Source organism: Zonotrichia albicollis, chromosome Z, assembly GCF_047830755.1.
Source record: "Zonotrichia albicollis isolate bZonAlb1 chromosome Z, bZonAlb1.hap1, whole genome shotgun sequence".
NCBI classification, from domain to species: Eukaryota; Metazoa; Chordata; class Aves; order Passeriformes; family Passerellidae; genus Zonotrichia; species Zonotrichia albicollis.
In genome coordinates, this window is record NC_133860.1 from 16,649,749 (window position 1) to 16,675,674 (window position 25,926).

The window sequence follows — 25,926 nt, forward strand, 5'->3', positions numbered from 1 at the left end:
ACATGTGGGTCTGTTTACAGAGAAAGCTTAACTCTTCCTCACAAAGCAAAAAGCAGGCTTTTCATGTCCTCCCTCTAACTACAGTAAACATCAAGAGGACAGCAGATAGCACTACAATTTATGGGTAATTCCCAAAATCAGTTCATTAGCATGTCTAGTTCTATTTTCAGTTTACTTCTAAATTATGACTATGACTCAAAGAAGAAAGGGATGCAAATTCAAATGTGTATTTTAGTTTAAACAACAGATTTTCTATCACATTTTCCCTGAATCTAAGCTCAGGACTCCTGCATTAACTCACAGAGAGTAAAAATTGCTTTCTTGAACCAAGACTGAAATACAACAATCAATTTCAAATTAGCAAGTAACAAACCCAAGAACCCTGCCCACGTTCTCCTTAGAAAGAACTGCATTTCACTTTGTGGGAAGTTAATTTGTTTTGCTTTTTTTGGTGGCTAGTTAGAAATGTAAAAATACTTTTAAACATGAAATAATTTCCACAGAAAATAAGATGAGACAAAGAAATTACTTGAAATTACTTTACTGAAATTACACAAAAGGGAAAACAAATTACTCCTTTGAATTTGTGATGAGGTGCACATCAGTAAGGACACACAAGCTTCTTTCAGTCAGTTATCATGGGGAGAAATATACACAAGCAAAATATCTGATGTCAAATTGCACATTTGTTTGTTTTTATACATATATTGACCCTCTCAAAGTTTCTGAGATAGCTATGAACAGTCTCCACAAATGTAATAAATAAGATGATTTGAAAAAAAACCCCAAACTCTGCAATGCTATCAAATTTAGTTTCATCCAAACCAATCAAAGTCATTTCCACACTATCAGAACAGTGTCTTGAACAAAATATCATGGAAACAGGCATTTCTATGGATTGTTGTAAATTCCTTCAATTTTCCAGAACTTCATGCAATCAACAATGGCTTATAATACACTGCCTGGCATTTCTTCCCAGCACAGGGACCACCACAGCTCTCCTGTACAGGAACCCAGCCCTCAGTGACTCTGCCCCACCAGCCCAATGACACACTTGCATCACTTACTCAGGCTGCCAGGGAGAAGAGAGCCATCGTCCAGCCAGCTGTTCCTGTTCTTCTGACGGAGCTGCTCCTCATCACACGAGCCAGGGACAGCGTCAGAGAAGGGGAGATGGCTCGAACCATCGTGGGAGAAGTACTGGGAAAGCTCTGCCTCGGAGCTGACGGATCCCTGCTGAAGAGAAGTGACCCTGGTGACCTGCTGTCCTCGATGTATAAATCCCCTGCCTGCATGTGAGCCCCACACAGACCAGTTGTATTGCTGTGTCAATACAATTTAAACCCTATTTTTAAAATAGATGACTTGTCAGTATACTGAGAGCCAAACTGTTGAAACTGGATGTCTGAAACACTGCACACCAACACATTTTTAGCCAATACAATAAATAAAAAAGGATTCCAAATCCCATTGCTTTACAGGGGTGGTTCAATGCAGAAACAAGGGATGAAACGATTCAATTTTGCAGCTCCCTTTGTTCTATGCTGAGAGAAGTTTGTTCTACACTGAGGGAAGGCTTTGTACCTCCAGACACAGTGTCAATGGCTTCCATGGCTTTACCAGGAAAAACAGATTCTTCCCTGCAATGGCTATATAAGGGAACTTAGTCTCAGCCTTCTGCCCACAGGCTCAGATCCCTCCTGCTAACTTTGTGTTCCACAGAGCAGGGGTACCTTGGATGTGGCAGAAGGTGGGACCCCATATCCTTCTCTGCCATGCTCTGCACATCACTCCCAAAGGCTACAGTCACAGAGAAAAAGAGAAGCTTGCTGCTGTCACAATTTAAATGTGTGACACAAGAAACAAACCCTTTTATGGAGCTCATGTGACAGGGAAGGAGCCTGCAGGTTTGGTTTTGAACCCCTTGATCAAGTAAGAGCTTCAGTAAAAGTTGAATTTGAAGCAGGCTCCATTTTTATTGCATCTAATCCTTTTACCCGGCTTGCTGGCTCCAAGAAGCGTTTCATAGTCCAGCTGAGGGGAGATGAGGTCTCTCCTTGTTTGGCCTTCACACTAGGAGATGGACTTTTTTGCACAGCTCCTGTTAAACACAAATTAGTTAGATGCCAAAAATTAAAGTTGTAGTCCATATAATCAAACAGGCTTCTCATTAGTCTTCTGAGCTGGTGGCTGCATTTAATCCCATTTACTTAGCATCTAAATTGCTTTCCTAAAGTGAGATTTATTCAGCATTTCACAAGCTCTCCCTCAGATCAGATGGAATGTTACACTAGCCAGGCCCAGGGCAGTGCTATGAACAAGAGAGGAGCAGGAGATGGACTTCCCCATCTGTTGGAGCATGCTGCTGACCAGGGGCAGCCTCAGAAGACAAATCGGCAGCCACTGACAAGGTCAACTTGAAAGCAGATCTTAGCTGACACACATAAAAAGGGGATCATAACAAATCTAACATTTCTGTCTGAACATCACCTTACTGGTCACTCTGCCATTGCCAAAAGTTTGCTTTCATCTGCCAGACTTTGGGAAATGCTGGAGTTCAAACACATCACAGAGATGCCAGAGTACACATCTTGACATGACTTGAAAGATCAAAATGGTGTTAAAACATATAGTCCAGCATGGAACACCTGGACTTTTTCAAATGGTCAAAATACTTTTTGGGTTTTTTTTGCCATTAAGGTCAAGCATACATGGATGGAGTAGACCCCTCCTGCTCTTTCCCTACTGGAACACTGTGCTTCCTCTCATCTTGAAAAAAGTTCAGAACCACCACCTCTTGATAACCCTACTTTCAGGTCATGGCAGCCCAGTGAACAAAAGCAAGTTACATAAGCTGCAGAGCTGACCATCTGAACTGGATGCTAAAATTTCTGCAGTGGACAGAGTGATGATACTCCCTACACTGTTCTGCTGTCTTGAGGGCTCTCAAAATAGTAATTCTGGGGAACTTCAGAGCACGCCCTTAAATGCTCCTGCATCTGTGAGAGAACAGGCACTAGAGAAGAGAACATGTTGCTACCTGTGACGTGAGAGGAACTGGAGTCCTTGCTCTCTCGGTGGGTAGTACGTGCAATTGCTTCATCCATCTCCTGCTCTGAAACCTGAAGTGGGGTGGAAGACAAAGCTCAAACAGGCTACAAGAAATTACAAGAGTCTTACCACTTATCTCAAGTGTATGATGCATCAAATAAGCCACTATTTTTAAAGATGCAATAAAGAAGACCTAGTTGAGTGCTCCTAAGCCCTTGTCCCCTGACTCAGACTCTCTCAATGCCACTTTCCTGCAAAAACCAGGAAGCAGAAGCCTGCCATCTGCAAGAAGACTGCATCCAAGTGACACAAAATATAAACAAATAAAACAGTCCCAGACTTAAAGAAATCAAATGAAGCAATTAGAGCACAGTTTTAACGCAATTAAAAGCTGTGTATTGATTTGTTGAGAAAATGCGACTTTAAAATAGACAAAGACTGCTTTGTGCAAGCACACATCAGAAACTTAAACTATTCTACACTTAACCCACCGGAAGAATACCAGACTTCCCATAATATTAGCTGTCTTTTTAATTTTCTTTTCTCCTTGCTTTTAAAAAGAAAACTTACATCAGTAATTGGAAATTAATGTTTCTCTGGTTTAAGAATAAATACTGGTTTACCATATTTGCTAATTTAGCCCATAATTACTACCATACATTTAATTCTTATTACTGGAAAACATATGATTTTATACAGGAACAACTAGTCTGCAGGAATATATATTTAAGAACAGAAAGCAAATTAATTCTGTCAAAAATACTTTGTATGCACATTGATTTACATGAATTAAAATTCAGCATAAATAGAGACTACAGACTTGAGTCTTCCTGAACCATGAAGATTTGAGAGATTCTGAAGCAAACTCAGCAGTTTAAACAAAGCATAAATGCCATATTCAGTCAGAATAACAAGCAGAAAGAAAATTTTGTGGTATTTCTTTTGGAAGTACATGAAAACACCAAAGCAAACATACGCAGCAGCAAAATGTACTGTGGATCTTTTGTGTTATAAAACAAGAAATTAAGCATAAAAATGTTTGAAACAACATGAACCTTTGTAAAAACACATCTCTGTTTCCAGCCTGTGTCATGACCTTAGAGAAAACCAAAAATCTCTGAGCTTCTGGGGTACAGGGAGTTCCTGCAGAACATGGACCAGATCCTTAGACTATGCTCCATGGCATTAACACAAACTTTTTAGTAAAACATATCCCAAGAACTAAAACAGGTCCCAGGCACAATGCAGTGCATTTTTTAAGTTAACCAGAAATCCATGCTTCTGCAAACTCTGCCAGCTTTGATGTTTAGCATCCTTTCTGCTCAGGCAGTTCGAAATGGAAAGGGACAACTTAATTCCTAACTCCAATCTGCACGCTGGCATACTATTATAAGCAAATGAAAAAAATAAAATAAAATACCCACACTTATTTATCAATCCCCCAGTGCTTTCAGAAAATGGGTGACAGTAACAACAATAAATATGGGTTCCTATAGGGATGCTCCTCCAGAGATCCAGCCATGAGAGCTTATGGATTCAATATTGCCAGGATTATGGATTCAGTACTGGAAAAATGCTTTAGGGTCTCTCAAGCTCAACTTTTAGCTTTTCATACATTTCTTGGCAAAGGATTTGTTGTCATCTTAAATATCACTTATGGAAAATGGTAATAGGAGCCACTTAATAGTTTCCCTCTGTTACTGAGTAATACCAAGCAATTAGCTTAACTCAGTTCATCCTTTCAGCAGACACCAGGTTAGGTCACTCATAAGCTTTCAAAACCCCACCACAGCAAGAAGAGGGACAGATGAGAAAGGGCAGGCTCTACAGCACGGTATTTTTATTTAATGCTTGTTACAGACAATCCAAAAAGTCTGTAAGCCTTAATAATGCAATCACATTGAACCACTGTTTTGGTTCAGCACAGTACACAGACTCACCAGAAATACTGTTATCTTAGGCTATAAGCCCAATTCTTAACCTCGCCATGCTCACCTTTAATAGACCACAGCCTCTTTCTTTCTAGCAGCACAAGGCCTTCCAACAAAGACAATAAACTCTGGAAAGCAGGCCCGTTTGTTTACTGTATATTTGATTTAGCAGAGAATACACTATTAATTACAAAATAAGAAACCTGAGTTCTCCTAGATATGGCTTTCTTAAGGCCATTTGTAGTTATGAGTTCAAAAGTCAGAGCTTTCTGGACCCACTAATGCAAATATTTTTACAGCTTCATTCCTGTTTAAACAGGAAGGTTTCGTACACTCATGAAATTCTTTGAAATACTGAAATAAAAGAAGCTGTTATTCCCTATAGCTTGCCTAATAGGCTTTCATCTTCTATCATCAATTTTTAAAAAATGCTTGAGAACACTTACTTTATAAGTACAGCCTTATTTCCAAAATGACCTTGCACGGATTCAGTAGCAGTGTGCTCCAAATTCTCATGTTTTAATTCCTGAAGGAAAACTTTGATCTTTGGATAGATTTTACTTTATTACAGTTGATCAATTCAAGCTGTTGATACATATATTCCTGGCCCTAAATTATATTCTACTCAAAGACAAAGTAGCTAGAAAATAAGTTTTAGGATGAAGAGGTCTTGTGCTGTATTTTGTTGCTACTTCATCCAAGTACCAAGAAAGATGGGAACACTTCATTCAAGCAGTTCCAGGAAAATGCAATTGATCAGTGGGTGACTAAGTGAAAAGCACCAGGAACAGTCCAACATTGCTATGACTTACAAAACTGGGAAGCATCATAACAATCCTGGCATCTTGCACAATACATGCCATAGCAAGAAAAAGCCGTTTTCTTCATTTTCCGCTTTTCCAACAGCAAGACTCAAATTACAGTGCCAGATGAAAACAATCCAGATACACTTACTCATTTTCTCCTCACCTTTGGGTTAGGATGACGACTAATGATTAGGCTGACTGGTCCTGGTCCACACTCACTGAGGATTGCGTAGGCTTCGCTTAGCGCTGCGTGACGCAGGCTCACAGAATCCGCCTCCAGAATCTGGTCACCCCGGCTGCACAGAGACACAGAGTCACCTAATCACAGCCACCTTCCACGCAAAAAAACCTGTGCTTTCAACTGATGGCCAAGATTTTTCAAAGACATAAGTGTTCTGGAAAAGACTTGACTTTCAAAGAAGGTGCTGCTACCAGTGACGTGAATGGTTTAAGTCCTCTTGAGGTCACAATGGAGGCTCAGAGATCCCTTCTGCACTTACTGTCAGTGCAAAAAATCTCTACTGAATCAACCAAGAAAACTGTCTGCATTTGGATCAGGGTGAAAGCAAGCTTCAGTTCCAGTTCTGCATTCAGATATTTATTGAGCACAGAAGAGGAAAGATGGGATTAAGATGGGCTGTTCCTTCATGCCATACTGAATTACTTAGCAGAAACACTGATAAGAAATTCATTATTTAGATATGAGTTTATGAAATTACTCCAGGAAAAGATTGAGCCTGGTAAGCCTGTATATGTTAAAAATTATCATAGAGAACCCATTAAAAAGGAAAAAGAAAAAACAAAACAAAACTCTGCTGAAATAAAAACACACTGTGTGATTTAAAAGGGCATGTAGTGATATGACAAGGGAGTATAGCTTCAAACTGAAACAGGGTAGGATTAGATCAGGTGTTAGGAAGAAATTCTTTACTGTCAGGGTGGAGAGGCACTGGAACAGGTTGCCCAGAGAAGCTCTGGAAGTGTTTGAGATCAGGATGGATGGAGCTTTGAGGAAGCTGACCTAGTGGAAGATCCCTGCCCATGGCAGGGGATTTGAAACAAGACGATCTTTAACATCTCTTCCAACCCAAACCATTTTATGATTCTACAATTGCTTAGCTCTGTTTTCTCAGTTTTGTAACTCTTGCTTATGGTGCTCAGATATCTGGAACTATTCAAAAGAAAATATCATCAACTAGGGATATCATTAAAGCATTCTCCATAATTCCTGAAACATTTACTTTGAACAGACCCTTTCAAGGAATCTACTACTGCCAGCTTGTGTTGGGCTACCTGTGACAATGACACTGTGGTGTGTGATACTATGAGTACACACACCAAACGCAAAATAACAATTGCAATTCAGTAACCTGCACTTCTGGTACAGGCTGAGGAAAGTAAAGAGTGACTTATCAGTTGTGCAATCATTTCACTGCTCTGCCTATTCCTTTAGACATGCACAAATACAGTAACTTACACAGCCACATGACTGAGAGAGGGAGCTCAGATACAGAAGAGCTGGATTCAAACCTCCCCTGGCATTGCAAAGCCAACATTTGATTAACAATGTTTTCCAAAAATCAAAACCACCCTGTAAGTCTTGGCCTATGAAGCCATAAATTGCTGATGGGACAACAGAAGTAACGTCTCAAAGAAGCAAGCTAAAAATCTGGGAAGCATGCCTGGATATAATCAATCACATAAACCTAATAAACAATGCAGCTGTTACATACAGACATAACCAGCACTGCAATGTTTTCCAAAGGGGCCTTCAAGAAAGCAAGTTACCATTAAATGCTGTCTCCTGTAGACATTTCTATACTATATAGGAACTTTCAAGGGTTTTGGCAGCAATGCCACCATAAAATTATCTTCCCTTATTCCAAGAAATCAAATTGCTATTGCAGTTTTCCTGGTGAGCCAGGAAACAGAAGGCACTCTTTTGCAAGGCATTTGCTCAGCCTCTCTGCACCAGTGCTCCCATCACACACTCAAAGAGGATCACACAGTCCCAGCACCTCTTCAGCACAGTCTCCCCTCTGGAGCCACGCTCCCACCACCCACCAGCATTTATGGAGGAACGCAGAAAGTGGCAAGGCTTTCTCCAACGGTTTTCAAAAATGAAGCCTCCACAAGAGGAAAAGCAAGTTTCTGTGACTTAATCCAGTGTAGGCACAAGGGAATCCTGGGAATGATTGCTTCCTAGACACATCCCTTCTCCATGATAGAGTGCTGATGGTCAGCCTGCAGCAATCCTATCAGACTGAGAGTAAGAGCCTGAGCCACGGGCACAGGCAGCAGCAGGAACATTTATCCCAGCTCTTTTGAGGAGAGTTTCAGGTGACTGAGCTTTTAGCAGTGCTCTGCAAATTTCCTCCCAGTCTGGGGTCTCTGGCTGCAGCTCTCACAAAAAAGCATGAGGCCTGCACTTCTTGCTGCTCCCCTTTTTCAAAGGGTGCTATTAGGCTCAGCTTTCTGTATAGAGAATTTTTAAAAAAAATGCAACCAAACAACCCAGACCTTAATGATTATGCTGTTTCCAGAACAAAGAATGTTTCCTGGGCATTTAATACTACTTTGGAATGTCTTAACATAAATGTTTTCTTTTTGATGAACTCTTAAGTATAAATTTCCTCCCTGCTACATGAACCAATAGGTAAAAACAAAATCTCAATCGATTTTATTGTAAAACCACTCTAGCATGTTTCTGCTTTAACCAACCTTAATCTGCCATCCATTTTAGCCACTGATCCTGGGGCCAGGCTGTGAATGTAAATCCCGGGTGAACTGTTTTCAAGTGTGAGACAACAGGCACCAATGCCGAGCCCGACCCCTGGCTCTGTGAAAAACAAGAAGCACAAAGAAACGTGGCAGATTGTAATCGCAAAGGACACACAAGTGTTTGTGTTCCCACATACCATCTGAGTTCAGGACTCGTGTCATTGTTTTAGGGCTGGCCTTAGGTGCAGTCAGTCAGGAAGCTAAGACCAACAAGTGGAAATCAGGACTGAAAATAGCTGATCCTGGCTGTTTTCTGAGATAGATGTATCTCAGAAAATACTCTGTGCACCGTGGGAACCTCTTGGAAAGGTCTGATCTGGTCCAAGGCACAAAGGAGGAGAGGCAGCAATCCAATCAAGATGTCATCTAAAACTACTGCAGAAAACATAAGCACAGAAGATGCTACCAATTGTATTACTCTCTTTTGTTAAATATCTGTATGGCATTCCTCAGCAGAGAAGCACAAAGGAAGGTGAGGCATTATCTCTGGTTCAGTGGTCAACTCTGTCCACTTTCACCTCTGCTTTCCTTCAGGTAACAACATCCCTGTTTTAGGGATCACTGGACATCTTACATTCTCTCTCAAAATTTTGAATCCAACCTTTAATATCACTGTAAGTCTTAAAAATAGGCATCTTTATCTACCACATATAACATATGCTTTAAGTTTATAATGAGCAATTATTAATGAGAGCAACCCTCATGGAGGAGTTCAAACAGATTATCGGGGAGCTTTTCAACACTATTCAGCTTTGCCTTCCCTCGAGACGCTCTTTAAGAGAAAGGCACAGCCTCTTGGGCTGCCAGGAAGCCGATTTACATTTTGCTTGCTATCTCACATGCCTCTTCTTTCAGCAGCATGGACACTCACTGCTACCCGTAAGAGGCTTCTGATTCTGGGAAAGCAAAATGCAGGAAGGGGAACTCTTCAGAAGTTTTTGCATTAGAGAGTACTTTTCCCCCACATCCTGTGGTTCCATTTCAAATGGGCATACTTGGGTATACCAGGCATGGGAATCTCTAACCTATTCCCAAAAACTCCCCGAAGAAGCAGAGATTTGTTCTCCTGGCCCGTTTCGATGGACGCTCACCTTTATTGAGTGTCACATCCATGACGATCCTGTCCTTGGGGCCGGGTCCTTTGCGGCTGGAGGAGGAGCCCTCGGGCTCCTCGAGGCCGGGGACGGGCGTGGTGCCGCTGGCGCTGGGGGAGCTGGAGCGACTCAGCAGGGTGGGGGTGACGCAGGGCGTGAGGCTGGGGCTGCGCAGCCGCGTGCGCACCGTCAGCGTCACCACGCCCTTCTTGAGTTGCTGCAGAGACAGCACAGAACCACCACCGTGAGGGGACCAGTGTTTGTACACTTGTCACCAAACCTGCACATGGTAACTCGTGGCAGTGCAGGAGTGTCAAGCTGAGGGCAGGAGGTGGCAATGAGTGAAGAGGAGCGTGAAGCTCTTCAGTGCTATATCCGTGTTACCTTAAACCTCTGGATGGCCTCCTGATGGGTCAGTCCTTGCAGAGACTCTCCATTAACTTCCAGGATTTCATCCCCTGGTAAATAGTTACAAAAAATGAGGTCAGCAATGTAAAGACTGAAAAGATTTAAAACAACCTTCCTGAACATGAGGTGATCTACTACTATAAGGATTTCAGTTAACTATCCAGTAAAAAGCCTTTTATTGTTCTCAATTTATTTCCACTTGTACTAATGTCTCTACAAGTTACTAGTGATGGATTACCAAAATAAAAACTGTTCTCCAGCAGAGATTCTGAACTTGGCATTCCCATTCCCACAAACAAGCTGCAAATGCTGTGGATTTTAACTGAAGTCTGAAAATTATTATGACATTAAGTCCAAAGGTACTATAAAACTGCCTTTCTTTTGTAAGCTTTAACAGGAGAAATGAGGAACTAAGTGAAACACTACAGCACATCACTTCAAAGCCTGTCCGAGAAAATGAACCTTGCATCCACGTGCAGAAAGCAAATGCCTTCCCTTACTAAATGCCTGCGGACAGAGAAGCATGTAGTAGCCCACATGCTGTGACAACAAATGTCTTTTTCACCTCAAGGAACATGTCCTGTCAGATTTCTACCAGCTTCCAGGCTCTAGGTCTTACTACTTACATCCAGCTGAGCTATCTACCTTCATTTTATTAAAAAGAGAGTCAGCATGATCCAGATCCACTTCCTGCAATTTTACTTGCATCTGTGCAAAATGACATGGGGCAATACTGTCAGCTAAGTCTACCCCTCCTCTGCTTTCCTAGCTTCAGTCAAGAAAAAAAAAAAATGAAGAATTTTCAAGCTATGAATAGCCTGCAAATGATTCCTGGGTTTACGGGACAGCTGCTACTTATTGGCTTCCCACAGCAAGTGCACAACCTATGATGCAGGGATGCGAGCTTCCCTCTGGCAGCAAGTGTGAGAGTTGGCACCAAAAGCAGCCTCAAATACAACAAGTGTGATAAGACAGAAAAAGGGGAATGATGATATGAGGAGAGAAGTAACACAGGAGCAGCTTGAGAGAAGTAACACAGGAGCAGCTTTCCACAGAAGCAAAGTAGCACAACCCCTGTAGAAGGGTTGTAAACCACCACTCTGAACTCATGGTCACTTTGTACTTTCAACACTAAAGGGTCTGTCTGTCAGAATGCAGTGTCACAGCACTCAAGACCATGGTGCAGCACACACAGAGCAGGCTATGCATTCAGCTCAGATACTAAGATTGGAAAAGCAGTAATAAAATCTGGCTATATCTCCTTCTCTAACTAGAGTGATCTTACTGCCAACCCCATCTTTTTTTTTTTTTTTCCTTTGGTTATGATTCTTGTCCTGTCAAAATCATACCAGGAGGCTTAAGAGAGTACAAGGGCTCAATCAAAAGAGCCTCTCCAGACTCCATGTCCCTTTATATAGTACCTTCTCAGTCCAGCATCTTTAAGGCAGGTGGTATTGGCTATCTATATTTTCCTGCTGTCACTGAACCTCTCCAACTGGAGAACTGCAGCTTGCTGTTTGGGCAAATAAAGTTCATGAAAGAGAAAGGGGAAAACAAAGCAGCCACCACTATTCTGTAGTTCCCCCTTCTCAGTATGAAATACAGTCAGGTTAATTGCCATGAATGATCTTCCACAGGATGAACAAAGAGGGCATTTTACATTTTCCATAGCCTCTTGCTGCTGGCCAGGTGACTAAACATATCTGTACTTGAATTTTCCTCCTGGATTGAAATAATATCCCACAGTGGTCGTTTATGTGAGGTTGGATTCTCTCTACCATACCTTCTTTAAGCCTTCCATCAGCAGCCGCTGCTCCATTTGGGAATATAGTCTTCACAAAAATCCCCATGCGTCCACGAGCAGAATCCTGACCTCCCACAATGCTGAATCCAAGACCCTACAGAAAGAAGAGATTTGAAGTGATTTTCTCTTTTCCTACAGAAAAGAGAGGAGAAGACACACAGCTGGCTCCTTACTCTGTTATCATCTGTGTGAGAAAGTCTGCCAGTAATGTACAAGACAAGGGAAAGATGAAAACCTAAAATCTTCTGATGAATTGTTTGACCAACTTACTCTCTCATCCCATTTCTCATTTACTTTCACTCCATTATCAACACACTCATCAGCCCAAAATATAGCAGCAGGCACCCTAAGGTGATATTGCAAAAACTCCAAGAATATTTTGTGTTTTGTCAAAACATGGGGTCAATAGATTTACCATTTTAAAAACAGTAACACATTCATTCTGAATTAACAGACAGTCAATTCCTATCCCCAAGATTTACATCCAGGATTAACTACAGGTTTCTCTCATGTCACAGAACCTACATTTCCTCAGGAAGAAGAAAAGCTTCAGAACATGACATAAGGTCAGTGCTGCAATGTAAGGAATGTAGCTGAAAGGAGAATGGCATGTGGGGGCTACCACTCACATGTACATTTTTAATTATTCTGGAGACATATATCACATTGTATTTAAATAAATCTAGATCAATAGACTCCCCAGGGCTCCATCCATTAGCTGTTACCCCTGCAATACCCCAGCAGGCTATGGGACCATCTTGCAAAGCTGACCTGAGAACTGATGAACACAGCTGAATGAACCTCTCCCCCTTCTGCTGAGTTATTTCCTACACAAATTGCTTCCTTGGTCCACAACCCTTTCCCATATTTCCCCTCTTGTCACTGCTGTTCATGCATTTTACAGAATAAAGGGAAAAGTCACCGACCAGGTGGACAAAGGATGTGGGGAACTGTTGTGCTTTAGTGATCTGAAGCCATGGACATTATTATTGCCTTGGGCAGCACTCTCCAGCTGAGGGATGCTGCCAGGGCAAGCACCGAGTTCACAATCCAACACAATCAGATCTTTTGTTTTACTACATGAACAAAGAGCAGGCCACCACTAAGTCTAGTAACTTACCAAGTCCAGTAACTTGGTATGACATTACTGATTTCTGGACAGGCAGCAGCTTAGCTCCCTTGTGCAGAACAAAATAACTCCGGTAAGTGTTCAACCCTGTGCAATTATCAACTGCAAATCAACCTGCAGAAGGCAGGAGGCTCCTGGCACTCCCATGCCTGGACACAGGAGGTCCCCCCACAGCTCCATGGGAGGGGTGGGAGAAATATATCTGCAAAGTACAGCAGTTCCTACACTAGCCCATGTTCCCAGACAAGCCTGCCACTCCACAGGAGGAAATCACCCCTTGCAGATCTGGATGCAAACCTAAAGGCAAAGCCTTGGCTCCCCGCCACCAACACTGCAACTCTGCAGAGAAATATTTCAAGTCCCAGGTCTGCACAGGGATAATAAACTGAGCACTATTGCACAATCTGTACAAGGTGCCATCCCTAACAGAGGAGATCATGAGGGAGATGGAAGGCACACAGAATGGCAGCTGCTTTAGGTGGTTCATGATCTCTAGGGTCTGCATTCTCCCAGCTGCTTCCTAAAACCTTGGAGCTAAATGCAAAAAGGCAGGAGAGGGTGGCTTATCCCAGGGGGGGAAATAATCCAATTTAATGAGAAAAACAGAGTAGAAAAATAAGAGAAATGAAGAAATATTTGCTCATCATAAAAGACCCGCAGCTCCTAAACCAAGAGAAGTTAAAGTAACTGTGTGCCAGTCTACCCATAGAAGTAACTATTTCTAACTCTTTTTCTAGCATAAAGCACAACAAGGAATTGGTTTTGCATTTGAGCTTGAAAGTCAAAACAAATCTTCTTAGTCCAAAACAAATCCATCTGATGACTTTGAAGACTATTTCACAAAAGGACATGCATATTTTTAGCATATTTAAATGACAGCTCCAATACTAGCGTGGATTTGATTAGGGAAAACAATGTATACCTGGGTTAATGCTTATCTATTTTTTCTTAGCATTCAGCCAGCTGGTATCTAGCAAGTGTGTAAACACATTATTGAGGGAGAGAGGATGACTCTTTGACCCATGGAATTCAGTGCTCTCTGAGAAGCAGTCAGCCAGTAACCTGTCTTCTGGTTTAATGCTTAATTTGCAGTAATTTTTTTTTTAAAAATGCATCCAGATTCCACAGAGGGAAAATAAGCTTGTCCATAAATATACATGTGAACAGGTACTGCTCTGTAGCTGCACTGACTTTGCATAAACATACATATTTAGAGATCCATTATAAATATTTGATATCTCAGTAATGGCGAGATGCACCAAACCAGAATGAAAGCCACCCTGTGTCAAGTGGACAACACGAACATCACATCCCCTGTATTTTGCAGGTGTTACTTTGGCATTTATGTTTGGAAATGGGATTTGTTTATCATTAGCACAATTACCAGCTACCTTGAGAGCAGCTGGAAGCACAGGAGACACCTCTCAAATGCCAGTTCTCGCTACATGTGAGAAACATGCAGAAATCCTCACCTTGCCTTGCCCTTTCATCAGGACGATGTTGGAAATGATGGACGGCTGGGTCAGTCTCCATGGAGATTCCACCTGGGCAGCACTGAAGGAACGGGTAGATTTCTTCACGATATGGTAGTCCTAACATCAACAAACAAGGATAATTGCTCTGATTGCTTGGCAAAGATACTGCAGATGTCATACTGGGAAAATTGCACGTGTCAGGGAAGAGGGATGCAGTATCTTAGAGATATATTCAGAGAAATGTTCAAGGGATGAAACCCCAGCTTACTACAATCAAAGTGAATCTTGCCACAGTAATTTTCCCACATTTCACACAGTAGAATCATTTTGAAATGTATCAGTCACAATTTAAATTAAAAGGATTAAAGATAACCTCATGATATAATCAAGTCCTTATTTGCTAAAAAAAAGAAAAGGAGAAAGGAAAGGAGAAGGAAAAGGCCTACATTATAAAATAATTAAAATAAAGAGCATTAGGGATTTTTAAAATTTTTTTTAAGTCCTCAGATATCTAGAACTGCAACTCTTAAGACAAACAGTCTTAGGACCTTGTGGCCACAAGCAAGCAGTACTCTCCTTCACAAGACTCAAAGAAGCTCTTCACAGGTGGCCAACACATCCCAGTTTGGTGTCCAGGCCTGGTTTCAGTCCCATGATGTACCTGTGTGATCCTGTTTCATGACCCTTGCCCATTCCTATGAGCTTCAGGCAGATGCCACAGGACTGAGCACCATGAGGTGCTCACAGCCAGCTCTGCCTTCCTGCTCACCTGTCTGGCTCCTGCTGACTCCAGCTGCTGGGGCAGAGAGTGCTTTCTTCCACCCCGGGAATATTTCACTGCTATTTCGTAATTTGATTCACCATTTTCCACCATCAGCTCATCGTCTTCTCCCACAGACTCCAAGCGGGATCCAGCACCTAAGAAAAACCACAGAAACACATCCTTCAACATCTGAGAGCTGCTTTAGCCTCTCTCAGCAGCAGGCAATGACCACCTCCTGCAAATCCCAAATTAAAGTGCCTTAAAACAATACTATGCAGTTCCCAGCAAGGCAGTTGGAAACCAGTTTTGATCACACTCAACCAAGAACTTTTCCTGCTGCCATAGGTTTTCTGCAATCTTTCATTGATACTGAACTCATGGTATTAAGGAAAAGCAGAAGATAATTGAGTCGGTAGCTCAGGGACAGGAAAGAAATTCATCTGTTCACACCCAATGGCACTTGCCAGTGCACTAAGCTCTCAGGCTTCATGTATTTAAAATTAAAAGACCTGACACTGCAGCAGTATTCATTTCTGGAGGTGTCATGTCACTTTGAGGGAATTTTTTTCTGGAATGGAAAAAGTAAAAATGTGCCAAAAAATGCTATTTTCTTTCCTTCTGGCAACAATTCTAGGTTTCTTCTGTAGATTTGTCTTAAAGAGAGGTGTGCAGAGTTCATGTAAGAAACAGAATTATTTGTCTTGAAGGACATCCTGTAATTAGCCACAGAGTACCCTACTCCTTGCAACAGGGCTCCTCCAATTCTCATTTTCTCCAAGGTCCCTGCAGAATCCCCAGTCACAGCAGTTCCCGCACATTTATCCTTGTCATTTCCACACCACACAGGGAAGGGACATTAACCCCTATTGTACAGATGAAAACCCAAGACACAAGCCGAATTTGCACAAGCTGGATTTCATGACGAGGATTTCAGATTACTTTAAACCAGCCTTATGTTGGAGCTGCTACAGAGAGCAACAGCTCTGATTTCCTTTCATCCTCACTGTCTGTACCCCAGGAACAGGGAGTCATGGTCTGAGGTAGATGCACTGAAAATTTGCCCAGGAGAGCCCCAAACACATTTTCTGCCACCTCCTTCCTGCCTGGAGGCTGTGTGAGCATCACTGACAGTGCCAGGGAGGGATGGAACACAGAGCTGGGGCAGCTGCTTTTTTTCACTCAGCATGAAAGCAATTCTGCTGATGCATCCATAGGCAGAATTTGTACCCACTAACCAGAATGCAATTTAAACCTGCTCCCTGCTTTGGGATCTGAAATTGGAATCTCTGCCTTTCAACTCCCCTTCCCCTGGCACACAGGCTGCTGCTGCTGCACACAGACAGGATAGCAATCTTGGCAGGACCAGCATCCTGGCATTCTTTCTTTCCCTGGCACCTACAACTAACCCTTTCCCATCAGCTCTCCCTCTCTTCAGGAGAACAGTTGTGATTCTGTATTTTCTGCCCATCTCCAAATACATCTTCCTTTCTCATGCTGCAGTTCTGGCTGGCGGATGCTCCAGGCTCACCCACAGCCCAAGGGCATCAGCACTCACTGCAACAGGGTCTGGATCCCCAGCAACCACCAACTCACAGCCTCAGGAACCACAGGCAGAGGACCCCCCTGAGGTATCCTAAAAATACCTCAGTAAATGGAAATTAGGGTGAACACAGGAGGAAGGGAGCCCCAGAAAACATTAGGGTTAAGAATATGACTAAGCTCTGCACACAGGTTACTGTTAAGACTTGGGGACAAAGCAACAGAAAATCTGGGGATTGGTCACTGTAATTGGCATTTTGATCAGAGCATGCTGAAATATACAGACAATGCTAACAGTAAAAATAAAAAAAAAAAGGAAAAGAAATGCACAAACAAACAAGACACTTCTAAAATTTGCATAATATTTCTGTTCCTACAATAGCTCAGCTCAGGAGGCAGAATGCAACTATCCTACAGATGGGATTTTTCTTCCAAAATAAACTAATATGATTTCAAAGAAATCCTATCTCACTTTTAGAGAGTTAAAATAAATACACTACAATAAAAAAAAATCTACAATTGCTATCTTCTATCAGTACAGCTTTACCTTGAGATCGACTTCTGTATTTCAGTATGCCACTTGCCAGAGTTGAACTCTGGTTGTTTCCTTTGGACACTTCTGCACAAGCTGGATCTTGAGACTTCTCAGTTTCCATCACCTAAAAGAAATTTAAAAAAAAAAAAGTTCTTGTAAACCACAGATGTTGATGACATTTTTTTCATTGTCCTTATGGGACAGGAAATTCCATTGCATGTCATCTTTGCTTCTAAAACATGTCATTGTATTAAGTATTTTCTGTAAGTAACTTTTTGTAATGCCTTCAGACTTTATGGTCATGCATCCTCTGCAAGACACCACACTAATACCTCCAGAATGCATCCAGCACTCTGTGGCACCTCACTTAGTTGCTTCTTCATGTATTTGAACAAAATTCTACCTTTTATTTCCATTTGTCCTGCTCTGCAGGCTTCCAGAGACATCACATCTTTACAGAGAAAATTACTTTTAAAAAGCATTATTTTACTGTTAGTGTCTGCTGAGCACCAATGCAAAGCTTGAGGATGAAAAGCTTATATAACAGAAAGTTATTACAGCTAAGCACTTTAAAAGCCTGGAAATGAGCAATTAAAGTTTACAGGTGGAATCACAACCCCACAACCCTGAGAAAAGGCACCAGGACAGGAGGAATCTCTTTACCGACGGTGTTTGCCCGGACACCAAGTAACAAGGTAAGCAGCACGGCCACATGTCCTCTGCCTCCTGCTCTCCCGTGCTCAGGGAAAACCAGAGCTGCCCACGAGCAGGCTCTGCCCAGCCCCTGCATTTTGGAAGGTGCTGGTGAACTGCTGGAAGTCAGTTTTAAAAAAACCCCACCCAAGTAGCCAAACTCTTTCCTGTAAAAATAATTTCTGCTTCTGCTATTCAATCTTAAAAACGTCAGTCTTTCCCACAACCTGCCTCCCATCCCCCAGTCCCTCTTCTACCCAAGCCAACAAAGCCAAAGTTTATCTTTTGTGCAAAGTCTAGACTTCGTGATTTTAGTTTGAACAGTAGAAACTTCAGGAAAACATAAAACTGGCAGAAACAGGAAGCTGGAATGGGAACTGCTTTTTATTCCTTCCCCTTTAACACGAACAGCTACACTTAATTTACACAGGGTTTGTACATCCTAGCTAGTAGTTGTTGATCTTTCAAGGAACTGCAGCAACTACTTTAGAGTCCACTTCCAGCACCAAATGCTTTGCAGCTCACAGCTCCATGTAAATTTAGAGCCATCCAATTAATTCATCAGTCTGAAAGAAAACCAGCACTTGTGATTTGGTCACCCTGAAAAGGGCCTGATTCCAGAAGACATGTAAGACATCAGATTCAAAGCCCCACCTAAGAAACCCAAACCATCAGCAATTAGACCTCAGCCAAAGTATCCCAAGTTCTCCTTCCAAAAGACTTCAGGGATACCCAGAAAACAGCAGAAGGAAATGAGACGGGACCTCATGGATCTCACAAAGATACACTGCAATTTGCCATACAAGTGGGAACACTCTTTAAGAAGTGAGGGTGCCTCCCCTGTAGAAGGGTAGAAATTATTTGCACAGACACCTGGTTTTACAGGTGTACAAATCAATTGCTGCACAGGGCCAGTGCTAACTCTGGTGGGAAAATACGTGAAGCACAGAGATGAAGAAAAACAATACAAATGTTTCCCTAAAGCAGCCAGTTTTGCTGGCGTGCTTTGGGCATCCAACAGATGGGGATGGGTCCAATCTGACTCTCTGGAGCTGAGCACAACCCAGATCAAGTCTGGAGCTCTAGAGCCGTTTGGTTTTCGCAGTCTGCATGGATATGGGCAGCTGTAGGTGTTAAGACCACACAGCTCCCAGTCCAAAGCTGGACCACTTCCTCCAGCTCACAGGAGGGGAGAAAAAAACCTACTTAGTTTGTAGTATTTTACAAAGAGATGCTGAAATCATCTCTGCCAGGGCCAATTTCCACCCAGAGCTCAGGCTCAAGAGTGACCTATTCAGCACATCTTATGCCTCTACTACATGGGGTTTGAGTTTGATTTTTTGTTGATGGGGTTTTTCATTACTTTATTTTGACTGTGCCACAGGAGAAAAGTACCAGTGCATACATTTTCATCCAGTGGGGTGGGAAGAAAAACAGGACACAATTTCCACTTGTATTGAAACCGCACCCCAAGCCACCTTCCCCTCATGGCAATCCTGGAGCCTGTGAGCCTACAGATAGCAAGCCCCCAAACCCCATGTATGATCCACAGAAGGTCACATGTGTGCAAACACCAATGCCAGGGAAAGCCTCAAGACATTCTCAACAGCTCCCTGAAATTACAGTTTATCCAACTAGCCTTCAGACTACAATTAGGAAGCAAAAACATGTAAATTATCTGTGTCATTAAAAACATTTAAATTATCTGTGTTTGGGTTTTCTTTTTTATTTTAGCAGAAGTATTTTTCTGACACTAATTATAAACACATAGGGGAAGATACTAACATTTGCAATGAAGCAGATATTCTTTAGGTTGTTGATCTTGCCTAATAAATAGGAGTTTTATCCTATTCAGAAAACACTTAGAAATCTGATCTACAAAGCTTGCAAGAACTCCCCAAAGGCATGTGTCTGTAATTTTTGGCTCTCTCATAACCTAGACAAGAAGCAAAACCCAGCTCCACCTTATCCTTCTGGCCATGAACATATCGCTTTACCATCTTGAGGTGGCTGCCCAGATTTTAGCATGCCATTTTAATTTTCCTCACTTTCAAGGAAATGAAGCTTATTATTTCAGTCCTGTAGGTCTCTTATTAAACTAAACCAATAAATTCCTCCCAATGCTGTCCCAGTGCTAAGGACAAGGGGAGCTTTAACATGCACAGTAGTTTAAAGGGAGATCTAAAAATAGAGCCCATTTTGCCAGTTCATTAAGTAGCTCTGGGATCAAGTGACGGTGACATCTCAATTGATTTCGAAGGAAACTGCACTATCAGGGACACGCGGTCCTGGCACTGCACCAGAGCGAACAACTGCCCTCGGAGTCCTTGCCTCGGCAAAGCTCCAGCGTGACCAGGCTCTTAATTAGGCGAGATGAGGAGCAGGATTATGACAGTCCGCACTGTTTAACCGCAAACAGCTTGGCAATCCCTTGCCGATCTACAAAAACAAGGCGGCACACAGAGGTTGATACAATTTAATAAGCAAACTGCTTTTCTGCTGCCCTTGCAGAGCTCCTGAGTTGCTGCCTTTCCCCGTCAGTGAGCCCACCCAATTCCCCACGGCACAGCCTGGCTGGCTCTGCCGAGGAGTGCTAGCAGCATGCAGACCAGCTTATCCTGGTGGCTTGGGAATGAAGCAGTGAGAACCAGGCTGAGAAGTCTGCAGCATGACAAATTCTGTCCTACCTGCACTGGCAAAGCTAGTCCACCAGCAAGACTAGTGCCCATCTTCAGAACAGCCACGTGAAAAAGGAACGACTGCGCACCAGCACAAGCTCAGTGGGAAAACTCCACATCTTCTCTGGTCCCATTCACTCTGTCCTGGTCTTTTCCTCAAGCAGCACTACCCCAAACATTTAACCATTAATTGCCCCAACACCACTGTCTGTGGGGCAGCCATCAGGAGGAACCCAAGAGGCCTCCACAAGGAGCCAGCACAGACTCTTCAGAGCAATGCCCCAAACACCCAATGCAAACCTTCACCTGTACCCTGCACAAAGTCTTTCTTCCTAGTCCCTCGAGACAAGCTGATGCCTTAAAGGCTTTAAGCTTTCAAAAAATTTTCAAGATTTTTTTTCTATGATCTGGTATAATTCTAGCTGTTTCAGTTATTTGTGCAATTACTTATTGCTTTATGGGGCACAGCATGCTTTAAGCCTTAAATGTTTCTGCTAGGCAGGGAACGCCACATGCCCCTTTGCCTTGCACAGAAAGTAAAATACCTTCACTTTTAAATTAGCTCTTTTTCACTTTAATTGAATCCATCTCACAGACAAATTACAAACTGCAGCACTATAATTTACGAGAATTAACATTGCAAGTGATGCAGAGGAAATGGATTTTCTAATCTTGGACAGCACTGAGTTTCCCATGCCTTACTGCTCTGTTTGAGGGCATGTACAAATCTGCACAGATCCTAGAAGGAGGCTGATGAGCAGGGACACACTGCATCAGGGGCTGCAGTACCCAGGGACATTTTTCCAAAACACAGTACATCCCAAAGCCCAGGGAGCTCCCTAAACTGAACCACGGGGCTCACAAGAAGTCCAAACTAAATCCAGATGTAGCAATTTTTGGTGCAAGCTAGAGGACTAGCTTGCTCCCCTCTTCCAAAGAAAGAAGCTCCCCTCTTCCAAAGGGCACTTGCATTGCTGCTCCCTCTCTTTCATGACACAGAAGCAGAGAACCACTTGCAGACAGGGATGGAGGAAAAGAGAAGGAACATCACCTTCAGGTCAGCACTAATTCAGAGTCTTAAACTGGCACCTCTATTAAAAACAGTGCCCTGGTTGCTTCCCTGGTGCAAAGCTGACAAGGCAGACAGTAGTTCTGTACATTTACCAGAGAGGCCTCGGGAGGGCTGAGATTTGGGCTGTGTTTGGCAGCACTGGTGAAATAAAGCCTCCACCATCTTCCCCAGAAGCTCACCTGGGAAATACACATGCTGGTAACACCAGGAGCAACCCATACTTCCTCCTGCCCAGCCAAAGGGAACGGGAACCCAAGCCCTCCTTCACTTAATTTCAAAGAAAGTGTTGAAAAACTCTTGGTTCATGTGCAGCAGGAGATCAGGAAATCTGATAAACAGTCAAGAACTGGAGCTGCCCAGCTTTATGAATAGGTGGAAATGCCAAATAAACAAAACAAAAGCTTTTAAAGTGGTGTCTAGTCTGCCACTTAACTAAATGCCTGCACTCAAAAGTAACCCTAAGCCTTCAGTACAATGCAGTAGTTGCTAGACAGGGAATTGCTATTCACTTCAGTAGGCACAAACTCCCAGCAATTATTTTTGTGTCTCCTCAAAATCTACAGAGTAGATACACAAGAGTAGATACAGAGTAGATATACAAGAGTAGATTCAGAGTCATACACCAACCTGCACAAGAAGCAAAACGTGTCATTAACCAGTACAAAGACAGCAGCAATATCTGCCTATGCCCACTCTGTAAACAGACTGGAAATGCACTGTGGCAGAGCTGAGCTACTCTCATCTTCAGTAATGCTGTATTTATTTTTTATAAGACTCTCCAAAACCCTCTTGAATGTGTTTGACACCAGGAGCCACCATGTGTTGACCACTGCTCAGAGGATGCTGGCAGGTTCTTTCTTGATGAAGCGGGGTCCCAGCTGTGCTGGCTCCAATGACTCACTGGTCAGAGCTGCAGATAAGCAAAGCACACTCCATTTTCAGATATCCAAAGAGTCACTAATATTATTCATAATAATTTTCAAAGAGAAAAAATTTCTAAAAAATATCCTTTTAAATATGAAGAAAAGCAGGAAACGGCTAACGCAGCTACGTTTTCCGAGAAACACATATCGCAGACAACACATGCCTTGGAAACAGTAAGATGCTCCCAGCAAAACAGTTCCCAATCCTTTTTGGACAAGATTACTCTTCTTCTGCAGTATATTATGATTTTTCACTAGAAACAGCTTTTGAGCTAAAGGAAATCAAATGCACACAAACAGATCCCTGCTGTTCTCTTTTTTATGCTTTATCCTTCCCCCCCCCCAACATAAAAAAAAGCAGGACACATGCTTTCCATGCAGTTTAGTCACTGCCCACGAGATGTCTCTATGTGCTGCAGAGAGATCCCAGAAGACCAGTCTTAGTAAACAGCAGAGACCTAAGGGATTCCATGAGTGTATGACAAACACGGAACTCAAGCAGTGTGAAAGCTGGTTCAGCTACTCCATTATTTTGTTTAATACATGCTCAGTTCATGGCTTACCACAAATCTGGAGCCTTTACATCATAAAAAACAATAAATAGCTTATCTTTTTTTCTTTCTTTTTCTTTTTTTTTTTTAATGACAATCTTCTAATTCCCACTGAAGGACAAAATATGCAATAATCACTCCTCAAAATAAATAGCTCTCCTGAGAATGAAACAAGACCTTCTTAATATACCGACGTCAACCAACAGCTGCAGAGAGTGTTCCCATGACACCACTGGTGGGAGCTTTGGATTTCAGCTGCAAACTGGCATTTTATAGCATCCTAAGTATACAAGAAGATATGGAATATGTAAGAATTGTCTTTCATACCTGGATGACGTGTCTTTCTTACCTGCATCTTCAAAGATCTGAAATCTCGTACATTATGGATGCTACACAGCACATCTCAAATTATTTATACCTGATTCCAACCAAGACTGGACAGTGCACACAGCCAAAAATTTGCAGATGTGGCTCTGAGACATTCACACTAACTCAAAAATTCTCGAGTGTGTATCATACTTCTGCTAATGTATGTGAACTGCATGGCTGTGACAGCATTTCTCTTGTTCCCGTGCCATGAGGGTGTTATTTTTAGCTTGTTAAAGGCAGTTCATCTCCTTCAAAACCGGGCAGTTATCCAAACAGCCAAAGGAGAGACAGGCTGTACTGTATCTGATGCTTTATGGGAAAAGCCCTCATTCACAAAAACAAAGACCATGCAGAACTTGTACCATAGATAAACTTGTGTTTCTATAACTCTGCTGACTCAGCTTTCATCACATGGGAAGAGCAAAAACTGTAACTCTAGGCATTGTCCACACTGTTATTTATGGTCAAGTAAGAAAGATCATGTTCTACCAGCCCAAGCAACAGGAGGTATTCATGATTTGGAGACAGCATCACATCTACAGAGAACCCTTCAAGTACTGGACTCTGGGTGAAAGAGTTTTCTCTGGTCTCTGCCTTTAAGATGGAAGCAGTAGGAAAAGGCCCAGAAAGGCTGGGAGCCAGGCAATGGGAATGATAGAGTGCTCTGAGGAGCTCCCTCCTGACAGGAAGAACACACTCATGTTAATGTCTCCTTGACAGGTGAATTTTACAATGTGTGAAAAACAGTAATCCAGAGATGCTGCACCCCTGGAGGCCTTTCAGCACTCTTCCTGCTCCCCCAGCTCAAGTGACACCTTCACCCAGCCCTGACCAGGGTCACACCACCGCAACCAGCTCATTGCTGAGCAACCCCCCACAACAAGTCCAACAGCAATTGCCTATTTTAATGTGATAGGGCTTCTAGAAACACTAGAAGCCCTAACACTGTGTGAACAAGATTTGGTCTCCAAGCATTTTGTCATTTTCTCTTGCCCAAATTCCTAATTACACTTACTCTGAAAACTTGCTTCTGGTGTCACTGAAGGACCCAGTGTGTCTCATCAACCACAGCATGAGGGAAGGGCACTGCATGGGCACAGAGCCCATCGATATGCTGGACATATACTGTACCTCAGAAAGGTACAGTACAGCCAGACTTCCAACAAATTCAGCATTTACAGCTGAGCAGCAGCTGTGAGCCATGCCAAGGTACAGCTGGACCCTGCCCTTGCCTGCCCCTTCCAAGAGAGATGGGGCACAGGGCAGGATCTGCAAACATTGCCAGTCATCACCACAAAGAGGAAAAGAGTTGTTGAACCCTTCCCAGTACATAAAAAAGCCCCACACCAGGCTCTTCAATTTCTTTCCCTTCCCCTCATCCCTAAGTAAAGCCTCTCATTGCTAAGCAAATTTCTGCCAGGAAAATATTTTTCTTGCTTTTCTCCCAGCCATGCAGCGCTGTCTGAGGAGTGAGCTGTGTTTCTGCAGCCTGTGTTGAGACTGCAGTGCCCTAATGGGAACAAACACTCCAGTACTCCAAGTAACGAGGGCCCCTCTCCACGCCCTGAACACATTTAATTGTTGAGTTATGCTTCCTGTTCCTTCTCAATGTTAATGCTTTCTCTGAAATTCTCTCTCAGTGTTTCCAGAAGAACTTTTGACCCCAAGACTGTTTTTAAAGTTATGGCATTGTTATCCTGTTCTTCATTATGCTTGCATGGCTACAGGTAATTATGTGTGGATTCCCTGGTAAGACAGAAAGGCTCATGGCAGAAAACAACTAGTCAGTCCTACAGCACAGAAAAACAAAATATGAACTGAGAGGGAGCAGAGTTAAACAAATGCAATTCTTCACATTCACCAAACAGGTTTATTTATCCCCTTTCAGCTACATGTCTTGCATGAAAACCACAAGTGGGCTTTGGCAGGGATCAGGTAACGTGGATCACACAGGGAACCTTTAGCAGCAGCCATCCTGTTTCTGCTGCTGGTACGAATGTGAACACCTTGCAGGGTCAGGGATGTCTCTGCATGCAACACGCCTGGCACTGACATCCCACACTTCAGGTCATCTCAAAATGATTAAATATGAGTAGAAGGGCCCTGACACCCACAGTAGAGGGTCACGCAGCTGGGGGTGCTGCCAGAGGTGGTGTGCCCAGGGCTTGCCTGCATGGTGAGCCTGGGCCCAGGGAGGCAAATTCCCTTCCCAGCACCCCCTCAAAAGGAAGAGATGAGGGTGAGCTCCTTTTCTCTTTTTACAGTTCTATTCTGCATGGAACAGACTCAGCTCAGGGTCCTGCCTCCAGCATCAGCAATAGCAG

At 42.8% G+C, this 25,926-nt stretch overlaps 1 protein-coding gene across 4 annotated transcripts in view; it reads right to left on the reverse strand.

Moving 5' to 3' along the window:
* PDZD2 (PDZ domain containing 2) overlaps positions 1-25,926 on the reverse strand; it is a 201,117-nt gene that overhangs the window by 21,833 nt on the left and 153,358 nt on the right. For 3 of the 4 annotated variants that reach the window (XM_026794602.2, XM_026794603.2, XM_026794598.2), the window contains 11 exons: positions 17,329-17,440; positions 15,249-15,397; positions 14,477-14,596; positions 11,855-11,969; positions 10,048-10,121; positions 9,661-9,880; positions 8,510-8,627; positions 5,952-6,084; positions 3,041-3,122; positions 1,998-2,101; positions 1,068-1,236 (listed from right to left, as the gene is read on the reverse strand). In XM_026794602.2, coding sequence (XP_026650403.2) covers positions 1,068-1,236; positions 1,998-2,101; positions 3,041-3,122; positions 5,952-6,084; positions 8,510-8,627; positions 9,661-9,880; positions 10,048-10,121; positions 11,855-11,969; positions 14,477-14,596; positions 15,249-15,397; positions 17,329-17,440 — 1,396 coding nt within the window. The remainder of the gene's footprint in view (positions 1-1,067; positions 1,237-1,997; positions 2,102-3,040; positions 3,123-5,951; positions 6,085-8,509; positions 8,628-9,660; positions 9,881-10,047; positions 10,122-11,854; positions 11,970-14,476; positions 14,597-15,248; positions 15,398-17,328; positions 17,441-25,926) is intronic. The other variant, XM_005488779.4, reaches the window with a different exon arrangement.